At 28.9% G+C, this 16,439-nt stretch overlaps 8 protein-coding genes across 13 annotated transcripts; 4 read left to right on the top strand and 4 right to left on the bottom strand.

Annotated features, from left to right (window-relative positions):
* Nucleotides 1-37: 37 nt before the first annotated feature.
* On the top strand, nt 38-2,011 carry LOC117214490 (transmembrane emp24 domain-containing protein bai). 2 transcript variants are annotated; one of them, XM_033460641.1, is made up of 6 exons: nt 38-329; nt 510-654; nt 734-804; nt 1,157-1,159; nt 1,458-1,584; nt 1,679-2,011. In XM_033460641.1, the coding sequence occupies exons 1-6, from the start codon at nt 159-161 to the stop codon at nt 1,798-1,800; spliced, it is 639 nt and encodes a 212-aa protein (XP_033316532.1). In that variant the 5' UTR covers nt 38-158; the 3' UTR covers nt 1,801-2,011. The 2 variants fall into 2 exon arrangements, with proteins under 2 accessions (XP_033316532.1, XP_033316533.1); XM_033460642.1 differs by lacking the exon at nt 1,157-1,159.
* A 245-nt stretch (nt 2,012-2,256) lies between these two features.
* Nucleotides 2,257-4,366, top strand: LOC117214496. Its single transcript, XM_033460650.1, has 2 exons — nt 2,257-2,576; nt 3,777-4,366. The coding sequence occupies exons 1-2, from the start codon at nt 2,405-2,407 to the stop codon at nt 3,845-3,847; spliced, it is 243 nt and encodes an 80-aa protein (XP_033316541.1). The 5' UTR covers nt 2,257-2,404; the 3' UTR covers nt 3,848-4,366.
* A 612-nt stretch (nt 4,367-4,978) lies between these two features.
* Nucleotides 4,979-6,577, bottom strand: LOC117214492 (mpv17-like protein 2). 2 transcript variants are annotated; one of them, XM_033460643.1, is made up of 4 exons: nt 6,182-6,548; nt 5,619-6,061; nt 5,349-5,474; nt 4,979-5,224 (listed from the first exon to the last, which is right to left on the bottom strand). In XM_033460643.1, the coding sequence occupies exons 1-4, from the start codon at nt 6,204-6,206 to the stop codon at nt 5,207-5,209; spliced, it is 612 nt and encodes a 203-aa protein (XP_033316534.1). In that variant the 5' UTR covers nt 6,207-6,548; the 3' UTR covers nt 4,979-5,206. The 2 variants fall into 2 exon arrangements, with proteins under 2 accessions (XP_033316534.1, XP_033316535.1); XM_033460644.1 differs by lacking the exon at nt 5,349-5,474 and having other exon boundaries at nt 6,182-6,577.
* Nucleotides 6,578-7,309: 732 nt separating this feature from the next.
* LOC117214495 (60S ribosomal protein L37) lies at nt 7,310-8,399 on the bottom strand. 2 transcript variants are annotated; one of them, XM_033460648.1, is made up of 4 exons: nt 8,299-8,399; nt 7,701-7,836; nt 7,522-7,606; nt 7,310-7,438 (listed from the first exon to the last, which is right to left on the bottom strand). In XM_033460648.1, the coding sequence occupies exons 1-4, from the start codon at nt 8,299-8,301 to the stop codon at nt 7,387-7,389; spliced, it is 276 nt and encodes a 91-aa protein (XP_033316539.1). In that variant the 5' UTR covers nt 8,302-8,399; the 3' UTR covers nt 7,310-7,386. The 2 variants fall into 2 exon arrangements, with proteins under 2 accessions (XP_033316539.1, XP_033316540.1); XM_033460649.1 differs by lacking the exon at nt 8,299-8,399 and adding an exon at nt 7,996-8,291.
* A 184-nt stretch (nt 8,400-8,583) lies between these two features.
* Nucleotides 8,584-10,542, bottom strand: LOC117214482 (translation initiation factor eIF-2B subunit gamma). 2 transcript variants are annotated; one of them, XM_033460628.1, is made up of 5 exons: nt 10,389-10,542; nt 9,599-10,284; nt 9,206-9,518; nt 8,875-9,104; nt 8,584-8,802 (listed from the first exon to the last, which is right to left on the bottom strand). In XM_033460628.1, exons 2-5 carry the CDS (start codon nt 10,273-10,275, stop codon nt 8,646-8,648), a joined length of 1,377 nt encoding a protein of 458 aa, XP_033316519.1. In that variant the 5' UTR covers nt 10,276-10,284; nt 10,389-10,542; the 3' UTR covers nt 8,584-8,645. The 2 variants fall into 2 exon arrangements, with proteins under 2 accessions (XP_033316519.1, XP_033316520.1); XM_033460629.1 differs by lacking the exon at nt 10,389-10,542 and having other exon boundaries at nt 9,599-10,034; nt 10,154-10,284.
* A 6-nt stretch (nt 10,543-10,548) lies between these two features.
* LOC117214481 (tRNA (adenine(58)-N(1))-methyltransferase non-catalytic subunit TRM6) lies at nt 10,549-12,484 on the top strand. The gene has a single exon (XM_033460627.1). The coding sequence runs from the start codon at nt 10,713-10,715 to the stop codon at nt 12,294-12,296; it is 1,584 nt and encodes a 527-aa protein (XP_033316518.1). The 5' UTR covers nt 10,549-10,712; the 3' UTR covers nt 12,297-12,484.
* Nucleotides 12,485-12,533: 49 nt separating this feature from the next.
* LOC117214488 (beta-1,3-galactosyltransferase 6) lies at nt 12,534-14,966 on the top strand. Of its 2 annotated transcripts, XM_033460639.1 has the most exons (3): nt 12,534-13,505; nt 13,584-13,868; nt 14,848-14,966. In XM_033460639.1, coding segments are annotated over exons 1-3 (1,014 nt in total). In that variant the 5' UTR covers nt 12,534-12,777; the 3' UTR covers nt 14,849-14,966. The 2 variants fall into 2 exon arrangements, with proteins under 2 accessions (XP_033316530.1, XP_033316529.1); XM_033460638.1 differs by lacking the exon at nt 14,848-14,966 and having other exon boundaries at nt 13,584-14,149.
* LOC117214489 (inhibitor of growth protein 5) lies at nt 14,668-16,090 on the bottom strand. The gene is made up of 4 exons (XM_033460640.1): nt 15,883-16,090; nt 15,217-15,669; nt 14,968-15,146; nt 14,668-14,896 (listed from the first exon to the last, which is right to left on the bottom strand). Exons 1-4 carry the CDS (start codon nt 15,917-15,919, stop codon nt 14,795-14,797), a joined length of 771 nt encoding a protein of 256 aa, XP_033316531.1. The 5' UTR covers nt 15,920-16,090; the 3' UTR covers nt 14,668-14,794.
* Nucleotides 16,091-16,439: the final 349 nt, after the last annotated feature.

Raw genomic sequence — 16,439 nt, 5'->3', positions numbered from 1 at the left:
CCATGTTCTTGTTTTCTATCATATCACGTGATTAATCCAAAATACCTAATGGCTGCCAACTCATCAGTATGTTGATGGGTTACTGTTAATTTCAAGTATTCTTAAGAGATATTTTTCTTCGAGATTATTCAATACAGTTTAATGAAATTCCTTGAAAAATGCGAGGTGTAATATATATTTTCGTAACGTTACTCGCGTATGCACACGGTATCAGATTTTACCTTGAGCCGAATGCTTTCAAGTGCTTAAAGGAGGAAGTTCAAGCAAATGTTTTGGTTGCTGGGGAATATGAAGTCTCTGTGACACCAGCTGTTAAAACCGAATACATTGTAAATCACCAATTTTCTATCATATTTTTTTAAGTGTATATTGTATACAGAAATTATGTTGAGGTTATATTAGGTTAACTTCTCTTAACTCACATATGGAGAATTGAGTTGTTTTTCAATTTTTAGATATCAAACTACAACAAGAATTGAACAATTTAATAACTTTTCATAATTTTATAGATAAGAGATTCAAAAGGAGATATTCTATCGAAAAAAGATGATATTCCCCATGGGAAGATGTTGAAATTCTCATTTGTCACAGAGACATATGATACATTTGAAATTTGCTTTATGGCACATGCCATACAACCATCTTTTTCGGGCAGTATGTATACAGATACATAATTCTAAAATACATAATGTTTCTTTATATTTCATTACCTAAACTTAAAAATGTGTTTTAGATATCAAACAGATTAAGCAAGAGATTCATTTAATAACAAAGCGTGGAATTGAAGCAAAGAATTATGAAGGAGTAAGTTCTTTGAATGATTTTAATATATAGATATATCAAATTATTTTCATCAATTTGATTTTTAAATTATTCTTATGTAACAATTCTGTTTCATTCTTGATAAAGTATGTATTGAATATTTCATAGGAATTGACAATCCTTAATTTTACCCTAATTTTCAATTTACAAAAGGAAATTATATTTTTTCCCCTTTTCTTTTACATAATATGAAATATTGTATAAGAAATATAATATTTCGTAATATATTCTATGGATTGTCAATATCTATCACCTTTAGCAAAAGTTTCAAGGATAAACTTACAATATTTCCTATCTTTTCTTTGTTTTATATGTGGCTTGTATGGGCACACAGTTGGTAATGTAGCAATATTGATTTTATTAGTGACCACCCATATGGCTTTTAATGGCATGGGTTTTAGCATGAATTAGTTAGCACAATATCTGAAAAATTTTGTTTAAAAAAAAAGTTACTTCATAATATTTTAATAAAACCCAATTTTATTTTTAATGGAGTATGAGCACAGATTTGAGTTTCCTAGACATAGACTTATATTTTATATTAAATTGTGTTTGAATTTTGAGTTTAATTAATTCTAAATCTGGAATTTGACAGTATGAAATAACAATTAACTAATTAACTACTTTTATTTAAGATTGGTGAAGCAGCAAAGCTTAAACCTTCTGAAGTTGAATTAAAACGTCTGGAAGATTTATCCGAAGCTATTGTCCAAGATTTTGCTCGAATGCGGAAAAATGAAGAAGAAATGAGAGACACAAATGGTACTACAAGATATAAAAATAACTAAATATCTTTTTTGTTAAACCCTTTGGCGGAATTAAAAAAGCATTTAATTACCTTTCTTAAAATTTTCAGAGGCAACGAACACACGCGTACTTTATTTCAGTATATTTTCCATGTGCTGGCTTTTGGTTCTTTCAATCTGGCAAGTCCTTTACTTAAGACGTTTCTTCAAAGCGAAGAAGCTCATAGAATAATTAGCACATTGAAATAATGGAATTTGTCAAAATTCTTACAATTTTTACACTTTCCAAAATTTTATTTATTTTTTGTTCTTCAATAAACGATTAAAAACTATCGTTATAAAATTGTGGGAAAATTGACTCACTTAAGTTTTGTATACTCAAATTTGAATAAAAAATAAATAAAGTAATAATCAAATAATTGTAAAAATAATTTAGTAAATTATATGTGCCTTTAAAATTATTATTTTATTAACTTACTGTATTGTAATACAAGTTTATGAAAGAGGGATTATAAAAAAGATAATATACTTTATAGGTTATATTTAATTTATTACCGATTTTGGTAAAAGACAAATTTTAAACTGTATTTTATTTATTAACCTATAATAAAAGTTTAATATACATTCTTAATCTTTATTACTTAAATATAAGCTATAATATAATATTCCAGTATATTATTTCAAAAATTTAAATCAAAGTTCGATTTATTTCGATTTATTGTGAACATGGTAATTTAAACATAACCTACATAAAATCGTCGTAAACTGATTGTTTAGAAAAAAGTTCCTTCGTATATAGTTTAGAAATTTTATATTATATTATTATAAAGTGAAAAATGCAGGAAACATCTACTGTAAAGGGCATGATTAGCAATAGAAACCGTGATTGTTTGGGCTGTAGAATTTTCAGTGGCTGCGGTCTTATTGGTTCCGGCTTATATGTTGCATATCATTCAAAAAAATTCCAGAAATGGACTGGAAAAACGACAATGTACACAATGGGAAGCGGTAACTTATCAATTTGTTTCTACATTTTTCTATATTTAATTTTTAAAGTATTTTCACGTATCACATGTTTCGATATATCTATGTAAATAAACTGTATATTTTAGTTAAGAATTAAGTCGTTATTGGATATTTTTTAACAATTAGATTAGTCTGAAATAGTATTTTTTATTATTTCTACAAACTTCATTCAATTTCGAATGAAATAAATTTGGCCGGTAAACAAACTTTTGAGGTTAGGATATTTTCGACGAAAATGTATATTTTCAAATTTATCAATGTTAAATATACAAGGCTCATGAAAGTATTGGTACACCTAGCACAGAAAATTTTAAATCTAAGACTATTGTGATTATATGAGTAAAAGTTGGAACCAATCTGAAAATGTATGAAGAATTTACAGAACATATATTATAAAAATTTAACTAATTTATAGCTGAATGTACAACAAGAATAATAGTCTTAAACATATGATTAATGCTAATGATGATCTCACTAAAGAGACCATGCAGATATAATAATAATATAGGTCATTTTGATGATCTTTGGGAGTATATGCTGGCAATAAATCAGTGCAATAAATATCTTGTCGTCTCTATATTCTAAGATCAAGGAACGTTAGGGTATATAGGTTGAGAGAGCAGAAAGTGAAAATAACTTTGCTGTGGACTCAACTTTTTAAAATAATATATACAAGATATACTACTAACAATATAACGGCTTTTTCTCGATTTTTTAATTTAAAAATGTCTATTCTGCGGCTCGCCTGTTTATTCCGGCGTACGTATATACCGACTGATCAGCATAACGATTACGCGTTCAAACTTCCTCGCCGGGGATTAGCCGTCGTTGTGATGAGCCGGCTCTGATGTTACTCTTTCTTCCTGGGCTTTTTCGCGACGATAACGGTTTCACAATAGTTTTCATTTTTGACCTTGCGCCGTCCGCACCGCTACGTACACACACACTCACACATATATCTACTTCCTAAAATATACATTTTTAGATTTGTTCCAAATTTTACCAATACGTACATGTAATCACAATAATCGTGACTCATGACTCGTTACAGTGCTAATGAAATTTCAGAATATATTATATAATATATTTATAAAAGTTTTCTGTGAGTATTCAAATACTTTCACGAGCCAATATAAATTGTAATTTATGTCTGACAATAAAAATTTTGCGAAATTTTTCCAGCTTTAATGCTGCTTGGCACTGCACGAGTTTTGGACCTCCCTCCATTTCGCAAACAATCTAACCATGGTTAACTCGTAAACGAATATTTATTCAACTTTCATTACTTATACAAATATTTTGATATCATTTTGTTATCTGTTTTTATATTTTTACTATAACTGTGAAATATAGATACAGATATAGTTATTTGAAAAAACATTGCATCTATTTTCGTATTTATTTTTTTATGTAAAAATAAACATGATCACTAATTTTTGTTAACGTAGACCAGTAAATAGAAGCTAATAAAGTTTAGAAGCTAATAAAGAAACAGTAAACAAACGATATTAACGCAATTTTTATTACAAAAGATATAATTTTCGCAGTTGATTGAATCGTTATCATCATCAATCATATTTCGATTCTAATTAAACTAGACTATTATTATGCAAATCCTCGAAAATTTTATCACGCTGGATCAATAGTTTTATTACTGAAAATATTTTATATAATTTTTAAATATTATTCTATTCGTGTAATTAACTAGAAATTTGGCTAAAACTAATGCAAATCATAGAAGAAATAAACGAATATGAAATCTGTACAGCAAAGTGAAACGGTTTATTATTGTTTCAGTTAAGATTTAGATACAAAAATTGTCTCCAGAGAAAATTCTTTACCCTTTAATACTTATTTTTATTGTCATAGAATTTTTGTAAATGCATCGATATCTATCTGGCTGTCTTGTTTGTTGTTAGCTCGGTTTATTATTTATATTTACACGCGAATGATCGCTGTTTGCTCGCTGGCGACCGACGGCTTAGAAGATGTTTTGTAATCCCATTGTCGCCAAATGACAAACAAAAGCTGTCACTCTAATAAATATGTTGCATCCGATGGACTGTTGTAACGGACGATAAGGAAATGGAATAAGAATTTCTCCAAGATGCATCAGACGATTGCACATCGATAAATAGTGATAAACATCATTCGGACTTAAGAGATCGAAAATTTCGAAACTTTCGACGCCAGTGTGAATCTCGATGATTAAATAAGTGCATTAAGTTAAATAAGCGTTGGAATGTTTTAGGTATGTTTAACTATAGTTAATTTGTTTAGTTTCCATTCGTTGCCAACTGTTGATAAATATTAGCACGTGCTTAAAATTATCATCTAATTTCAACTAATAAGCTATAATAGGATTTTGAAATTATAAACGATACTTTTCTTTTTATACAAAAACAAATGTTTCTTTATTTTCAATAACATTCCTTTCGTGTCGAGTATTATACATTCTATATGATACTTTTTGTATTATTCGGTGGTAACATATATTTAAAAAAAAATATATATATATTATAAAATAATATATATATTGCAAGTTATGGATAATCATGCAAAAAATTATAATTATTTATAATCTGTGCAACAGACTAGCTCTGAGATGTTTATCACTCATACTGTGCGTCCTGCAATAGAAGAAGTAATAAATACATTAATAAATTATATAATAATAAAGATGAATTTAATACATTTTGTTAGAAAGTTAATCAAGAGGTTTGTACGAAAATTAAACATGTGATCGAAACTTACATATTTAATGTATGATAGAAAAATGTCATAGATCATTGTCATAAAATTGATATAGAGCACCCTATAGTGTAGGGGTACGAATAAGAAATTAATGCACTGTGTTGGAGGCCAAAAGCAACAGTCAACCTGAACATAAATAGAATAAAAAGGAAATTACAGTTATAATACATATATAACTTGAATGTGCCATGAAGGAAATGTAATAATAGTTCGGGAAAGCGAAGTGTGTGTATGTATATGTATATATATACATATATATAATATATGTACCTTCCACGTATCGTACAATTTCAGTTTCATTTCCTCGCGAATCTCCTCCATAGTGCGGTGTTCTAAAAGACCAAGACCAATAAAAAATATTCCTAGACAAGTTGGACTGGCTATACTTTGATCTAGACAGGTCTTTTTGATAACGGAGAGTACAGTTTTCCCGGGAACTACCCTATCCAAAATCATGTAGAACCAGTGATGAAAAGGACCTTGAAGTAGACCCACAATAGCCATGTTTTTAGTCCTCACATAATCGTGCATATATTTGTCAGAATCTTTTGAGTTATAAAATTTTTGTTCTGCATGTGGGGACGCTGCCATAACGTATGTTCTAGTAGGTAAACATTTATGCTTTCTCAAATATTCATTGCGTTGTTGGAGAACGTCCCCTGCCGCCATCATCAAACCACAACTCACAGTGTTGGTCACTAAAAGATACTTGCCTAAAATTTGTATTAATGATTATAAATTACTATAATTTGAAGTTACTTGAAAATTCATTAATATTTGTCAAGATTGTACAAAAATTTGAAAATTTAAATATATAAAATATTCGTACTTACCAAACAATTTTTTCCACACGGTCATTTGCGTACTGAACTTAAAGTCTATTAGATAATTACTTTTTATTATTAGCCTGATTTTTTAAATATTTGTATATTAGATTTCTTTCTTCTGTATTTTATTTAAAATTCTTTTTTTACTATTAGATAATCATAGAGATTTTAATTTTTCGATGCTTGTGAAGACGAAAGTGTTGTCGAACGTGACCCAATAACATACCGGTTCCGACTAACTAAAAAGCGAATACCTTTTACATAGATTTTCAAAACAGATATAAGTTACCGCTTTGTAATATAAATCTGCGCATTACTGAATATAAATTTGCGAAACCGCGGTTATTATAAGATGGAATGCAATCGAAAGTTGCGCCGCGTCTGCGCGGTAGATCTACAACCCCACCGTTCAGCATTTTCTACTTGTTTAAACATTAATCTTTCCATAATCCTTGTTTGGCAAAAAAAACTAACTTAATTTTGGGCCACGCCAAACTTGTGATTTCTCTTTGATAACATATGATAATTTTTTACCAAAAGTCCAAAAATATTAGTTTTAAGGCGCGATAATCATTTTTTTAAAAGTTGTGCATATAGAAGTTTATGCATATTATACAATCTGGGCATACATATCTTTTCACTACACTGTAGATTTTTATGCATTTATAGGAAATTAAAAAATGTAAAGAGTGCATACAATATGCAAAAATATATCCATTTCTTAAATTATATTCATAAAAATATAATTTTCCATGAATATGCACGGTTTATTTACAACTTACAGTAGTGGATGAAAAAAAAGTCTAAGTAATTTATTTGTGTACTATGTATGAATTTTATATACACATAACTTGTTAAGTAATGACCTAGACACTTTAAAATTAGTATTTTTGAATTCTACTCATATTCATGTCACTCATATAAACTATTATATACTATAACAAAAGTCACGAAAACTGAAGATAAATCTAATCTAAAATGAAGTTCAGCCAGTGAAAATACGACTATTATGATGATCTGTTATTTACTATAGTTGCTTAAAGGCTTAAATCTCAACTACTTTTACTTAAAAACTAATTGATTAATTAACTATTTAATTAAAATGGAATTGATATTGACGTACATAATATACAATAGGCTTTTAGACTTTTTAAGACATTTATTATAAGTCAAAATTTTATAGATATATAATACAATGATAAAAGTTAATATTATTTAGTCTGAACTGATTTAGGTTTTGGCAAACCTTCCCTAAATCCATTCCTAGAAAAAATAGAGAAGAGTTGTTTTTTCATTATTCGAAATCAACCATTCTTATTTGCTATTCATTTTACGTTTATACTTACTTGAATTTACGACGGACAATTTTTAAATAACGCATGCGGCCGGTTCCCGTAGTCTTTCTCCTTTTAGCTTTTATGGACCAATTATCTATAACAAAGTTCAAAATTTTTTGGGCAACTTATGAATAATGTTCTGAAATATAACTACTAGAATTTATTGTGAATATAAAGTAAAATATTACATGATCGCATTTTTCTCTGAGGATATCCACACTGTGCACATTGTGATTTTTGGATATGGTACGAACTACGACCACAACGTCTGCACAATGTATGTGTCTTATTTCGCCGCTTACCAAAGCTCGATGTACCTTTCGTCTGTAAAAATTAATAAAATTGTTAATCACAAAATCATTAAAATACTAAATACTAAATACTAAAAGTATTTTGCCATTTGGGTTAGGTTTCATAAACTTTTAATAAACATAACCTCAATTGGTGCGTAAAAATATTAATATATTTCAGAAATTGTCGTACCATAATTATACCTCTACAATAAATTTATTTAAAGCAATAAAGTATTTGCAATAGGTGCTATAACCAAGATTTCAGTCGAGAGATTAGTTTGAAATCTGGTGACGAGTCACAAACATTTGTCACATAACCTCAATCATCGTTTATTCACATTAATAATATACTGATACGACACATTTACATCAAAACTATAACTTTTTAATATTTTTAAATATAATTTAAAAAGGCTTGAAATATTTTGCAAGAAAATAACTTTTATGATCGTTTTAGAATATTCAGATTTGAGAGATGCGAGTACACGCTTACCATTTTGCACGAAGGAACAGTATAAGAAAGAAAGTTGTATGTGTTTCGATTCCACACGGTCCTTTTCCACACGGTCCTTTATTCAAACACACAGTGGTTCTCATTTGAATATTAATTTTACGCCACACAAACAATTTTTTTATTTCTATATATTTATTGTGTATGATTAACTTGATACAATTTGGATCTACGATATATATTGTATTAAAAAAGCATACATATTTGTATTATTTTACTTTCTTTTTAAGAAATAAGGTTAATTCGAATTAATGATAATATACTAACTTTATAAAGACAAATATATTTATTATTTAAATGACTAATGTATTTAATATATTTGCGAATAATTAAATTACTATCAGGTCATTTGCATCAGTCAGAACATCGCGAGAATATTGACTTCCAGATGGTACAATGTGTTTGTAACCAACTATACAGTCCTTCAATTCACTACCCTCTTCAATAACACAACCACTACCTAATATGCAATTCTGTATTACGCATCTGCAACAAATGATTTATAAATTATAACTATTCCTTCTATGAACATAAAGTTTAATTATTTTAAATATAAACCGTTGTTTGACATTTGCAGATTCCATTAAAACGCTCTGTGATATTCTAGTCTTTGATTCAATGGTTACATTTGGCCCAATATGAGTGTGTTTAAGAGATGTTTTTTCTTCAATAAGAACATTATTGTCCACATAACAATCTTGCATTTGTGTGCTACGTATTGTTGCTGTAGGAGCAATAATTGGTACAGGAGACTGTCCATCATTATCGTTATTCCACCATTCTGATATCTAAAATATATTATATTCTACAATATATTCTTATATCTCTATTGATGCTATTAATTTAATGTTTAAAACTATTAATTAAAATAAATGTCGTTCATTTTCACCTTTGTATTAGCAAGGTGATACATTTGTATGGTATTTGTCCTCAAACCAAATTTCCCATTACTAATATGAGCATAACATCGTATTATATCCCCATGGTAAGCATCTTCTAAATCAGTGTCATGATCATTGTATGCTGACATTTTTCTGATTAATTCGTCGAGTGGTTTCTCAACAGCGAAATAATAGATATCATCCTTCAAATTCATTTGTACTACAGAAGCATTTTTATCATCTGTACATTGTTTGGAAGGTTTTGAAAATTGTTTCCTAACAATATATGGAAGAAGTTCACCTTTCAGTGTAGTAAAATTTCTATAAAAAGCAAAAGTTAATTCAGTAAGAAAATTTATAAATTAGATTGTTAAAAGCTTTTTTTGTGAAATTCTACTTACTTATTCTGTACTAGGAAATTTAAAACCCATTTGTTAATGACATACAAATGAGAATCCATTAATTTTGAATGCATAGTAAAACTTGGATGTTTCTGAAGGAATGTTTGTGAAATTTTTATTGTGTCCTCAAAGTCTGAGGCTGAGGCCAAGAAAATTAATCGGCCAGTCTCATTGCAAATGCCAATCAAATCAGTTTCAGGCTTCTGTTTGTTTTTTGGACCAGGTGTTACAAAGTCATCTGGTATTTTAGGAACAGGCAACATTAATGCTGTGATACTAGCATTATGTTTTCGATAAAGATTCAAAATTTCACATATGTCCACATCTGTAATCAAGTCACAAGATATGACCAAAAAATCTGTGTGAATTTTTTCGTGAATAAGTCTGATAGAATCTGCAGTTCCCAAATCTTCTGCATTTTTCACAGCAACGATATCTGTTTTAATTTTGAGATTCAAGTCACTTAGGGCTAAGGAAACATTGCGTTCCATATATTCAGATATAATAACGATAGCTTCCTTAAAACCAACACGTTCTAATAATTGAAGAGGATACCAGAGCATTGGTACATTTCCAATTGGCAACAAACATTTATATTGACTTCGAGTAAGCTCAGTCATACGGGAACCTCCTCCAGCAGCAAGTACAACTGCTTGGAACTCTTTATAAGGTAACATTCTGTTTACCTAATAATTAATAATATATATTAAATTACTATAAAGGGAAACAAATTTGTTGTATACTAAAACTAAAGGTTACTTATTTTATAATAATACATGATAAAACATACAATAAAGAAAAAGAATGAAATTATTAATATTTTCTTCTCAGTGTGACTTTAATAACCTCTAGTGACAGATGATGCATGTGTCATCAATATGTTGATTATTTAACGCCGCTGCATTTAGGTTAGATCAAGTTGTATCTCAAGTATTTCCAGTATTCTAAAATAGAAATGATAAAATTTGACAAAAATAGAATATCATGAAATATATTATATAAAATTTACATAAATTTATATTGAAGTATTAATTATAGCATTCCTAACCTATAGCAGAGTTATCAAATCTAGAGAAAACGTGTATCTCGAGAGAAATCAGTTAGATTAATAAATATGTGTGGAAATGAAGACGATATAATTACCGTAGGAAAGTATGTGATAATAAAAAAGTTAAACTTTAAAAAGATTTATAAAGTAACTATGAATGGTACTTTAATGTTGGGGAAAGATGCAGTACAGATGCAAGAGATTATTGGAAAACCATTTTGGACTACCTTTGAGATGGTACAAGTAAGAGGAGAGAAGCGAACATATTCTTTAAAAGAAGTAGTAGAAACAGAGTCATTGAATGATTTATTAAGTGAACTACCAAGTGGTAGTGATAATCGTTCTATTATTGATGACGGTACATCACAGAAGCTTTCCAAGGAACAAATACTTCAGCTTCAAGAATCTGGCAAAAGCGGTAAAGAAATAGTGGGCAGTTTAATTGAGAACAATAAATCTTTCTTAGAGAGGACTGAATACTCTCAGGAAAAGTACCTGAAAAAAAAGGAACAGAAGTATCTCCGATATATAACAATATGGAAACCCAGTATAAATTTATTGCACGATATATATTTTAAGCTAGATCATAACAAAATTGGAAATTTAAGAATGGACTCTTTGGCACAGTTATTGTCATACAGTGACGTTCAATCAGATGGTTTATACATATTGTATGACAGTGGATCACACGGTTTGCCAGCAGCTGCAATGTTAAATAGAATTGGTTCGAATACAAAGGGACATTTGATTAATTTGCACCCTGGAAATGAGCCTCAGGTTGCACTTATTAATGCTATGAATTTTCCTAAAGAACAATCAGACAGGTTACTTAATGTCAATATCTACGGCTTCTTGAGACTGTATTACCAGGGTGCAAGTGCAGTGTTGGATAAAATTTCTAAAAAAGCTTATGATGATGATATAAATAAGGTAAAAAAAGTAAAAAATAAAAATGATGAGAATCATGTAAATAAACAACTTCCACAAGTAGAAGAAGAAATAGGTATGAAAGAGGAAACTTTAGATAATAATGAATTAAATGATGAGATCAAGCATAGCATAGGTATGAAAGAGAAAAATTTAGATGACAATGAATCAAATGATGAGATCAAACATAGTATAGATGAAAAAGAGAAAAATTTAGGTAACAATGAATCAAATGATAAGACTAAGCATAGCACAGATATGAAAGAGGCAAATTCAGATATTGTTAATGAATTAAATAAAGATGTTAAACATAGCACAAATGGTAGTTTAAAACGCAAACGAAATGAAAGTGATAAATGTAAATCTGCAAAACTTACTCCTGTAAAGAAACCAAAGTGGTTACCAAAAACACAAGAAGCAGTGGATCTTGTTAATGGTTCTAAAGCTCGGGGATTGGCCATCATAGCAAGAGAACATCCTTTGAACATTGTTATAGCTCTTCTACCTTTTCTAGGACCATCTAGACCATTTGTAATTTATCATGTGCATCGAGAACCATTACTGGAGACTTACATGACATTGAAACAAAAGCAAAATGTTATTAATTTAAAACTTTTCTCCAATTTCCTGCGATCGTATCAAGTATTACCAGATAGAACACATCCTGATATTTTAACCAGTGATACTGGAGGTTATTTATTAAGTGGATATTTAGTTCAGTAATAAGAAATACTTGAGTAAACTTATACCATAAATAGTAATATACTCTTTATAAATGCTTTATATTTAAATTAATTTTTTGAAAATAATAAAGAAATGTCATTTTATATTTCATGTATGATTTACTTAATTCTATTAGAATTAAGAATATTAGAAATCTGTTTTTTATATTTGAAATTTTTGACAGCAGTAGTAGTGGAAATAATTCTGTGATCCTTCTTGTCAATGAAGTTAGGTTTCTTTAATTCTCCATGTCAATAAAGTTAGATTTTTCTGCATCGGTTGAGTTCGTGAACTTTTTTTAGAAAATTTAAATGTCAATATAAAAGGAAATAAGAATTTCTTACAAGAAATGCTTACGTAATAGATGGTACTGATTTAAAGACTGAGCATTTGAAAAAATGTCGAATTATCAAGTCACATACTTACATATACGGAGGTAGTATTCGAGAGGTTAGGAATGTGAATATAAACGTATTTACAAATGAATTCTGTGACGCTTCTACCACTAAAACTTTCGTCGAAGAATTTATTCATGATGATCAGGAAAAAATTGCATGTGAAATTCAATATCCCGACGTTGCTGATCATACTGTTGATTGTCTTCTTATGTATACGTTATTTGCCTTCCACAAAGTGTTCCCTTAATGAGCAAGAAGTAAGGAACAAGACGAAATTCAGACTTATGGTACTCATACTGTCTAATCCTGATAACTTAGAACGAAGGGCAACAATCAGGAAAACATGGCTGGCTCAGAAGCAAGCTACGGTCAAGCATTTCTTTGTAATAGGAACTTTAGATATATTGTCAGAGCAAAGAAAAACTCTGCATTCTGAACAGCAGAAATTTGATGATTTACTATTATTATCAAGACTTCCAGATTCTTATGGGACTCTAACGAAGAAAGTTTTACACGCATTCAAGGAAATCTATGAATACTATGAATTTGACTTTGTGATGAAATGCGATGATGATACATTTGCCCTGGTACATAAGATTTTAAAAGAGCTAGATAAGTGGGACAGCAAAGGAACAAAAAAGGAACTATATTGGGGATTTTTTAATGGAAAGGCACATGTCAAAAGAAGTGGACCATGGAAAGAGACAGATTGGATATTATGTGATTATTATCTTCCTTATGCACTTGGAGGAGGATATATTTTATCTTATAATTTAGTAAAATTTATTGCTATAAATGCAGACATTTTTAAGTATGATTTTGATAATATAAAATTGAATTGTTATTAAGTATTATATTTAATATTTCTTACTATTGGGTATATTTTTAGATTGTACAAGGCAGAAGATGTGTCTGTTGGTGTTTGGATAGCACCTTTGGCAAATATTGAAAGAAAACACGACATACGTTTTAACACTGAATACAGATCGCGTGGATGTTCTAATCAGTATATAGTTACGCATAAACAGACCATTGAAAACATGAAAAATATGCATGAATATTATCAAGCATCTGGAGCATTATGTATGAAAGAAATAAGAAATCACATGAGCTACCAATATAATTGGACAGTTCCACCTAGTCAATGTTGCAATTTACAACCAGGCATTCCATAGCAATCAAATCTCTTCTTTTCATACATCTGATATTCTAGTCATTTCTCCATTTTGAATTATTATGCAAATTTATACTCAACCACTACATTTGTTAGCAATTACGCTCATGAATCTTTTATTTATTTATCAAAAACGATTATAATAATTCAATCTAAATAACGAGATGCTTCATAGTTTTCATAGTTAGTTAATCAAGGAATGAATAACGATAAATGAGTAAAAATTCGAATATTATCATATAAAAACATGCATTTCATATTAATACTCTTCTTTTGTAATAAATAAGTTAAGCATATTTATGATTATTTTTTGTACATACGCTTGAATAGAAATAGAAATTAAATTCAATTTCATATAGTATATTTTATTTCAACAAAAAGAAACTTATTCTCTTTTTCTCTCTTTATACAGTATCATTTACATTTATAAAATATAAAAACAGCAATATATATATATATATAATTTTTTACTTTAATACAATACTTATGTAGTAAGATGTTATTTCAATTGAGTAAATCACAGATATTTGAAAACGACCAATTCAAAATAAATTACTACTTTATATATCTAAAATGAAAAATAGAAAGACAATAAAGTCACGGCCGATTTTCAAATGTTCTCTCTGTGATAAGCTATTAATTTATCGCATTTTCATTACATCTTATATTGCTGATGATATAAGTATTATCAAACATAAAATTAAATAAAAACATTCTTTTTTGGCAATATTAGATGCAATGGAGGTTTTTAGTATTCTCTTTATATTCTTTTCCTTTTTTCTTTACAATATTTGTTTACTTTTATACAATAAAACTTCGTTTCATGTTAAACTATGAAATGATGTTATATCCTAATTTTAGAAATGATGCATAAATCTTTCATTTCATTTTAAAATAGATGAACATATTTATACATTTTCTAGAACTTATTTCTTCTTCCTATCTTGTGTACATTTTGGACAATACCATTTTCCTTTAGGTTTTGTAGTTAATCCAACGCATGCAAAGTGGAACCATTCTATAGGACACTATACCAAAAGAGAATATTGTTAAAAGATTACAAATATTTAAAGAGATATTTGAGATAATATACACTTACGTCTGGATTATCACAACCAATCATTTCTCCATAAGAAACTTGATGACACAGACAATAAGTTGGTTCATTGGGGTCTACTGGCATGTCTAAAACATCTGCTGGATGGCCAAGTGCAGTAGAATCTACTTGAGCACCACTTCCAACAGCCCCAGCTGACGAAGCAGAGGCAACAGATCCTCCTGAAATTATGTTCGATGAATTATAATCTTTTCATGAATATAGATGAAACGCAATATCAACTAATTTTACCTTTCTTTTGTTTTTTCCTAGCTGATTTTGACTCATCTTCACTATTTGTGCCTGCAGCTCCTTTCTTTCGTTTCTCTTTCTCCTTCAATTTTTTCCTACCCTTTTTACTAGCGTTATTCTCTTCTTGTGCCCTACTACTATTTAATGCTTTATCTTGTATCTCAGCTTCAAATCTAGCCAAATCTGAATCTAGTCTCCTAATATGTTTGTCTACTAATTCATATGTTTGTATTGCCAACTGAACTTTGTCATCGCCATATTCTTTTGCTTTATTGAACAAATTTTGAATGTGGGTCAATTGTTCTTTCTTCTTTTCCGGAGATTCTTTTTTCATATTTTTCAAATAATCATCTGCTAATTTATCTATGTCTTTCATTAATCCTTGTGCTCTGGCATCGAGATCTCTCATCAAAGTGAAGTTTCTTTGTAGTTCAATAGGTAAATGCTCCAAACCTGATGAAACAAGATTTGATAAATAATAAGAATTGCAGCAAGAAATTATTTTCTCTATTATTAGTAATGCATTTATTCAATAGAATTGAATTTGTGGTATCATAATATATATGTGAGTGACATTAATAAAATTTGAATTAATTTTTATGTGACATAACTCTATAAAAATATAGTTTTGTTTTTGTTTTAGATTAAAAAAGATTGAACACTTACTGTCTAAATAATGCTCCAGGTATAATGCAGTTGTCATGTTTATTTTTATACAATTGAAAAATGAAGGGGGATGTAATTTATAGAAATATTAAAATAATTTATTATTTGCACCAAATTTCGGGCATCATTAAAAAAATCTATGAAACTTCCTGAAAAGGAATGATCGATGAATGTAGATGGTGCAAAGCAACATGTATTACTGTCATGACTACCAACTATATTGCTACCATCATTGTTCTTCTGGCGGGAAAGTGCAATTTGCTGTCTAATAATCCCACAATAATACATTCAGGGGGCAAATGTACATTAGGACATGACACGTTATAATATAATTATGACATTATAACGCAATTTTTTACCCTATAATTTCATTACAAATTAGAAAGAAAACTCGAAACTAACATAGTTAGGTTAATTAGACATTCAAATTATTACAATAACAGTATATTATTATAATGTAAACATCATTATATATCGTATGTAATTATTTATTACGTGAATTGAATCATAAAATAAATATGTAAAATTAAATCTAAAAAAGCGATGATACGCAAAAT

The sequence above is a fragment of the Bombus bifarius genome, unplaced genomic scaffold (assembly GCF_011952205.1).
Source record: "Bombus bifarius isolate JDL3187 unplaced genomic scaffold, Bbif_JDL3187 scf7180000009200, whole genome shotgun sequence".
NCBI classification, from domain to species: domain Eukaryota; kingdom Metazoa; phylum Arthropoda; class Insecta; order Hymenoptera; family Apidae; genus Bombus; species Bombus bifarius.
This window is presented reverse-complemented; position numbering and strand designations above follow the sequence as displayed.

Bases quoted from the DNA above. Each gene is read 5' to 3' on its own strand.
- LOC117214490 (XM_033460641.1), top strand. From the start codon at position 159: ATGCGAGGTGTAATATATATTTTCGTAACGTTACTCGCGTATGCACAC. The intron at 330-509 runs GTAAATCACCAA...ATAATTTTATAG, and splicing joins CTGTTAAAACCGAATACATT to ATAAGAGATTCAAAAGGAGA. The intron at 1,585-1,678 runs GTACTACAAGAT...TAAAATTTTCAG, and splicing joins AGAAATGAGAGACACAAATG to AGGCAACGAACACACGCGTA.
- LOC117214489 (XM_033460640.1), bottom strand. From the start codon at position 15,919: ATGACAACTGCATTATACCTGGAGCATTATTTAGACA. The intron at 15,670-15,882 runs GTAAGTGTTCAA...TTGTTTCATCAG, and splicing joins CCTGGAGCATTATTTAGACA to GTTTGGAGCATTTACCTATT. The intron at 14,897-14,967 runs GTAAGTGTATAT...CTTTTGGTATAG, and splicing joins TTGGTTGTGATAATCCAGAC to TGTCCTATAGAATGGTTCCA.
- LOC117214495 (XM_033460648.1), bottom strand. The intron at 7,607-7,700 runs GTAATATTTTAC...ACTTTGTTATAG, and splicing joins TCAGAGAAAAATGCGATCAT to ATAATTGGTCCATAAAAGCT. The intron at 7,439-7,521 runs GTAAGTATAAAC...TATTTTTTCTAG, and splicing joins ATTGTCCGTCGTAAATTCAA to GAATGGATTTAGGGAAGGTT.
- LOC117214496 (XM_033460650.1), top strand. From the start codon at position 2,405: ATGCAGGAAACATCTACTGTAAAGGGCATGATTAGCAATAGAAACCGT. The intron at 2,577-3,776 runs GTAACTTATCAA...AAATTTTTCCAG, and splicing joins AATGTACACAATGGGAAGCG to CTTTAATGCTGCTTGGCACT.
- LOC117214482 (XM_033460628.1), bottom strand. From the start codon at position 10,275: ATGTTACCTTATAAAGAGTTCCAAGCAGTTGTACTTGCTGCTGGAGGA. The intron at 9,105-9,205 runs GTGAAAATGAAC...AATATATTTTAG, and splicing joins ATCACCTTGCTAATACAAAG to ATATCAGAATGGTGGAATAA. The intron at 8,803-8,874 runs GTTTATATTTAA...CATTTGTTGCAG, and splicing joins TCTGCAAATGTCAAACAACG to ATGCGTAATACAGAATTGCA.
- LOC117214488 (XM_033460639.1), top strand. From the start codon at position 12,778: ATGAATTCTGTGACGCTTCTACCACTAAAACTTTCGTCGAAGAATTTA. The intron at 13,506-13,583 runs GTATGATTTTGA...GTATATTTTTAG, and splicing joins ATAAATGCAGACATTTTTAA to ATTGTACAAGGCAGAAGATG.
- LOC117214492 (XM_033460643.1), bottom strand. From the start codon at position 6,206: ATGACCGTGTGGAAAAAATTGTTTG. The intron at 6,062-6,181 runs GTAAGTACGAAT...TACAAATTTTAG, and splicing joins CGTGTGGAAAAAATTGTTTG to GCAAGTATCTTTTAGTGACC. The intron at 5,475-5,618 runs GTACATATATTA...ATTTATGTTCAG, and splicing joins AATTGTACGATACGTGGAAG to GTTGACTGTTGCTTTTGGCC.
- LOC117214481 (XM_033460627.1), top strand. From the start codon at position 10,713: ATGTGTGGAAATGAAGACGATATAATTACCGTAGGAAAGTATGTGATA.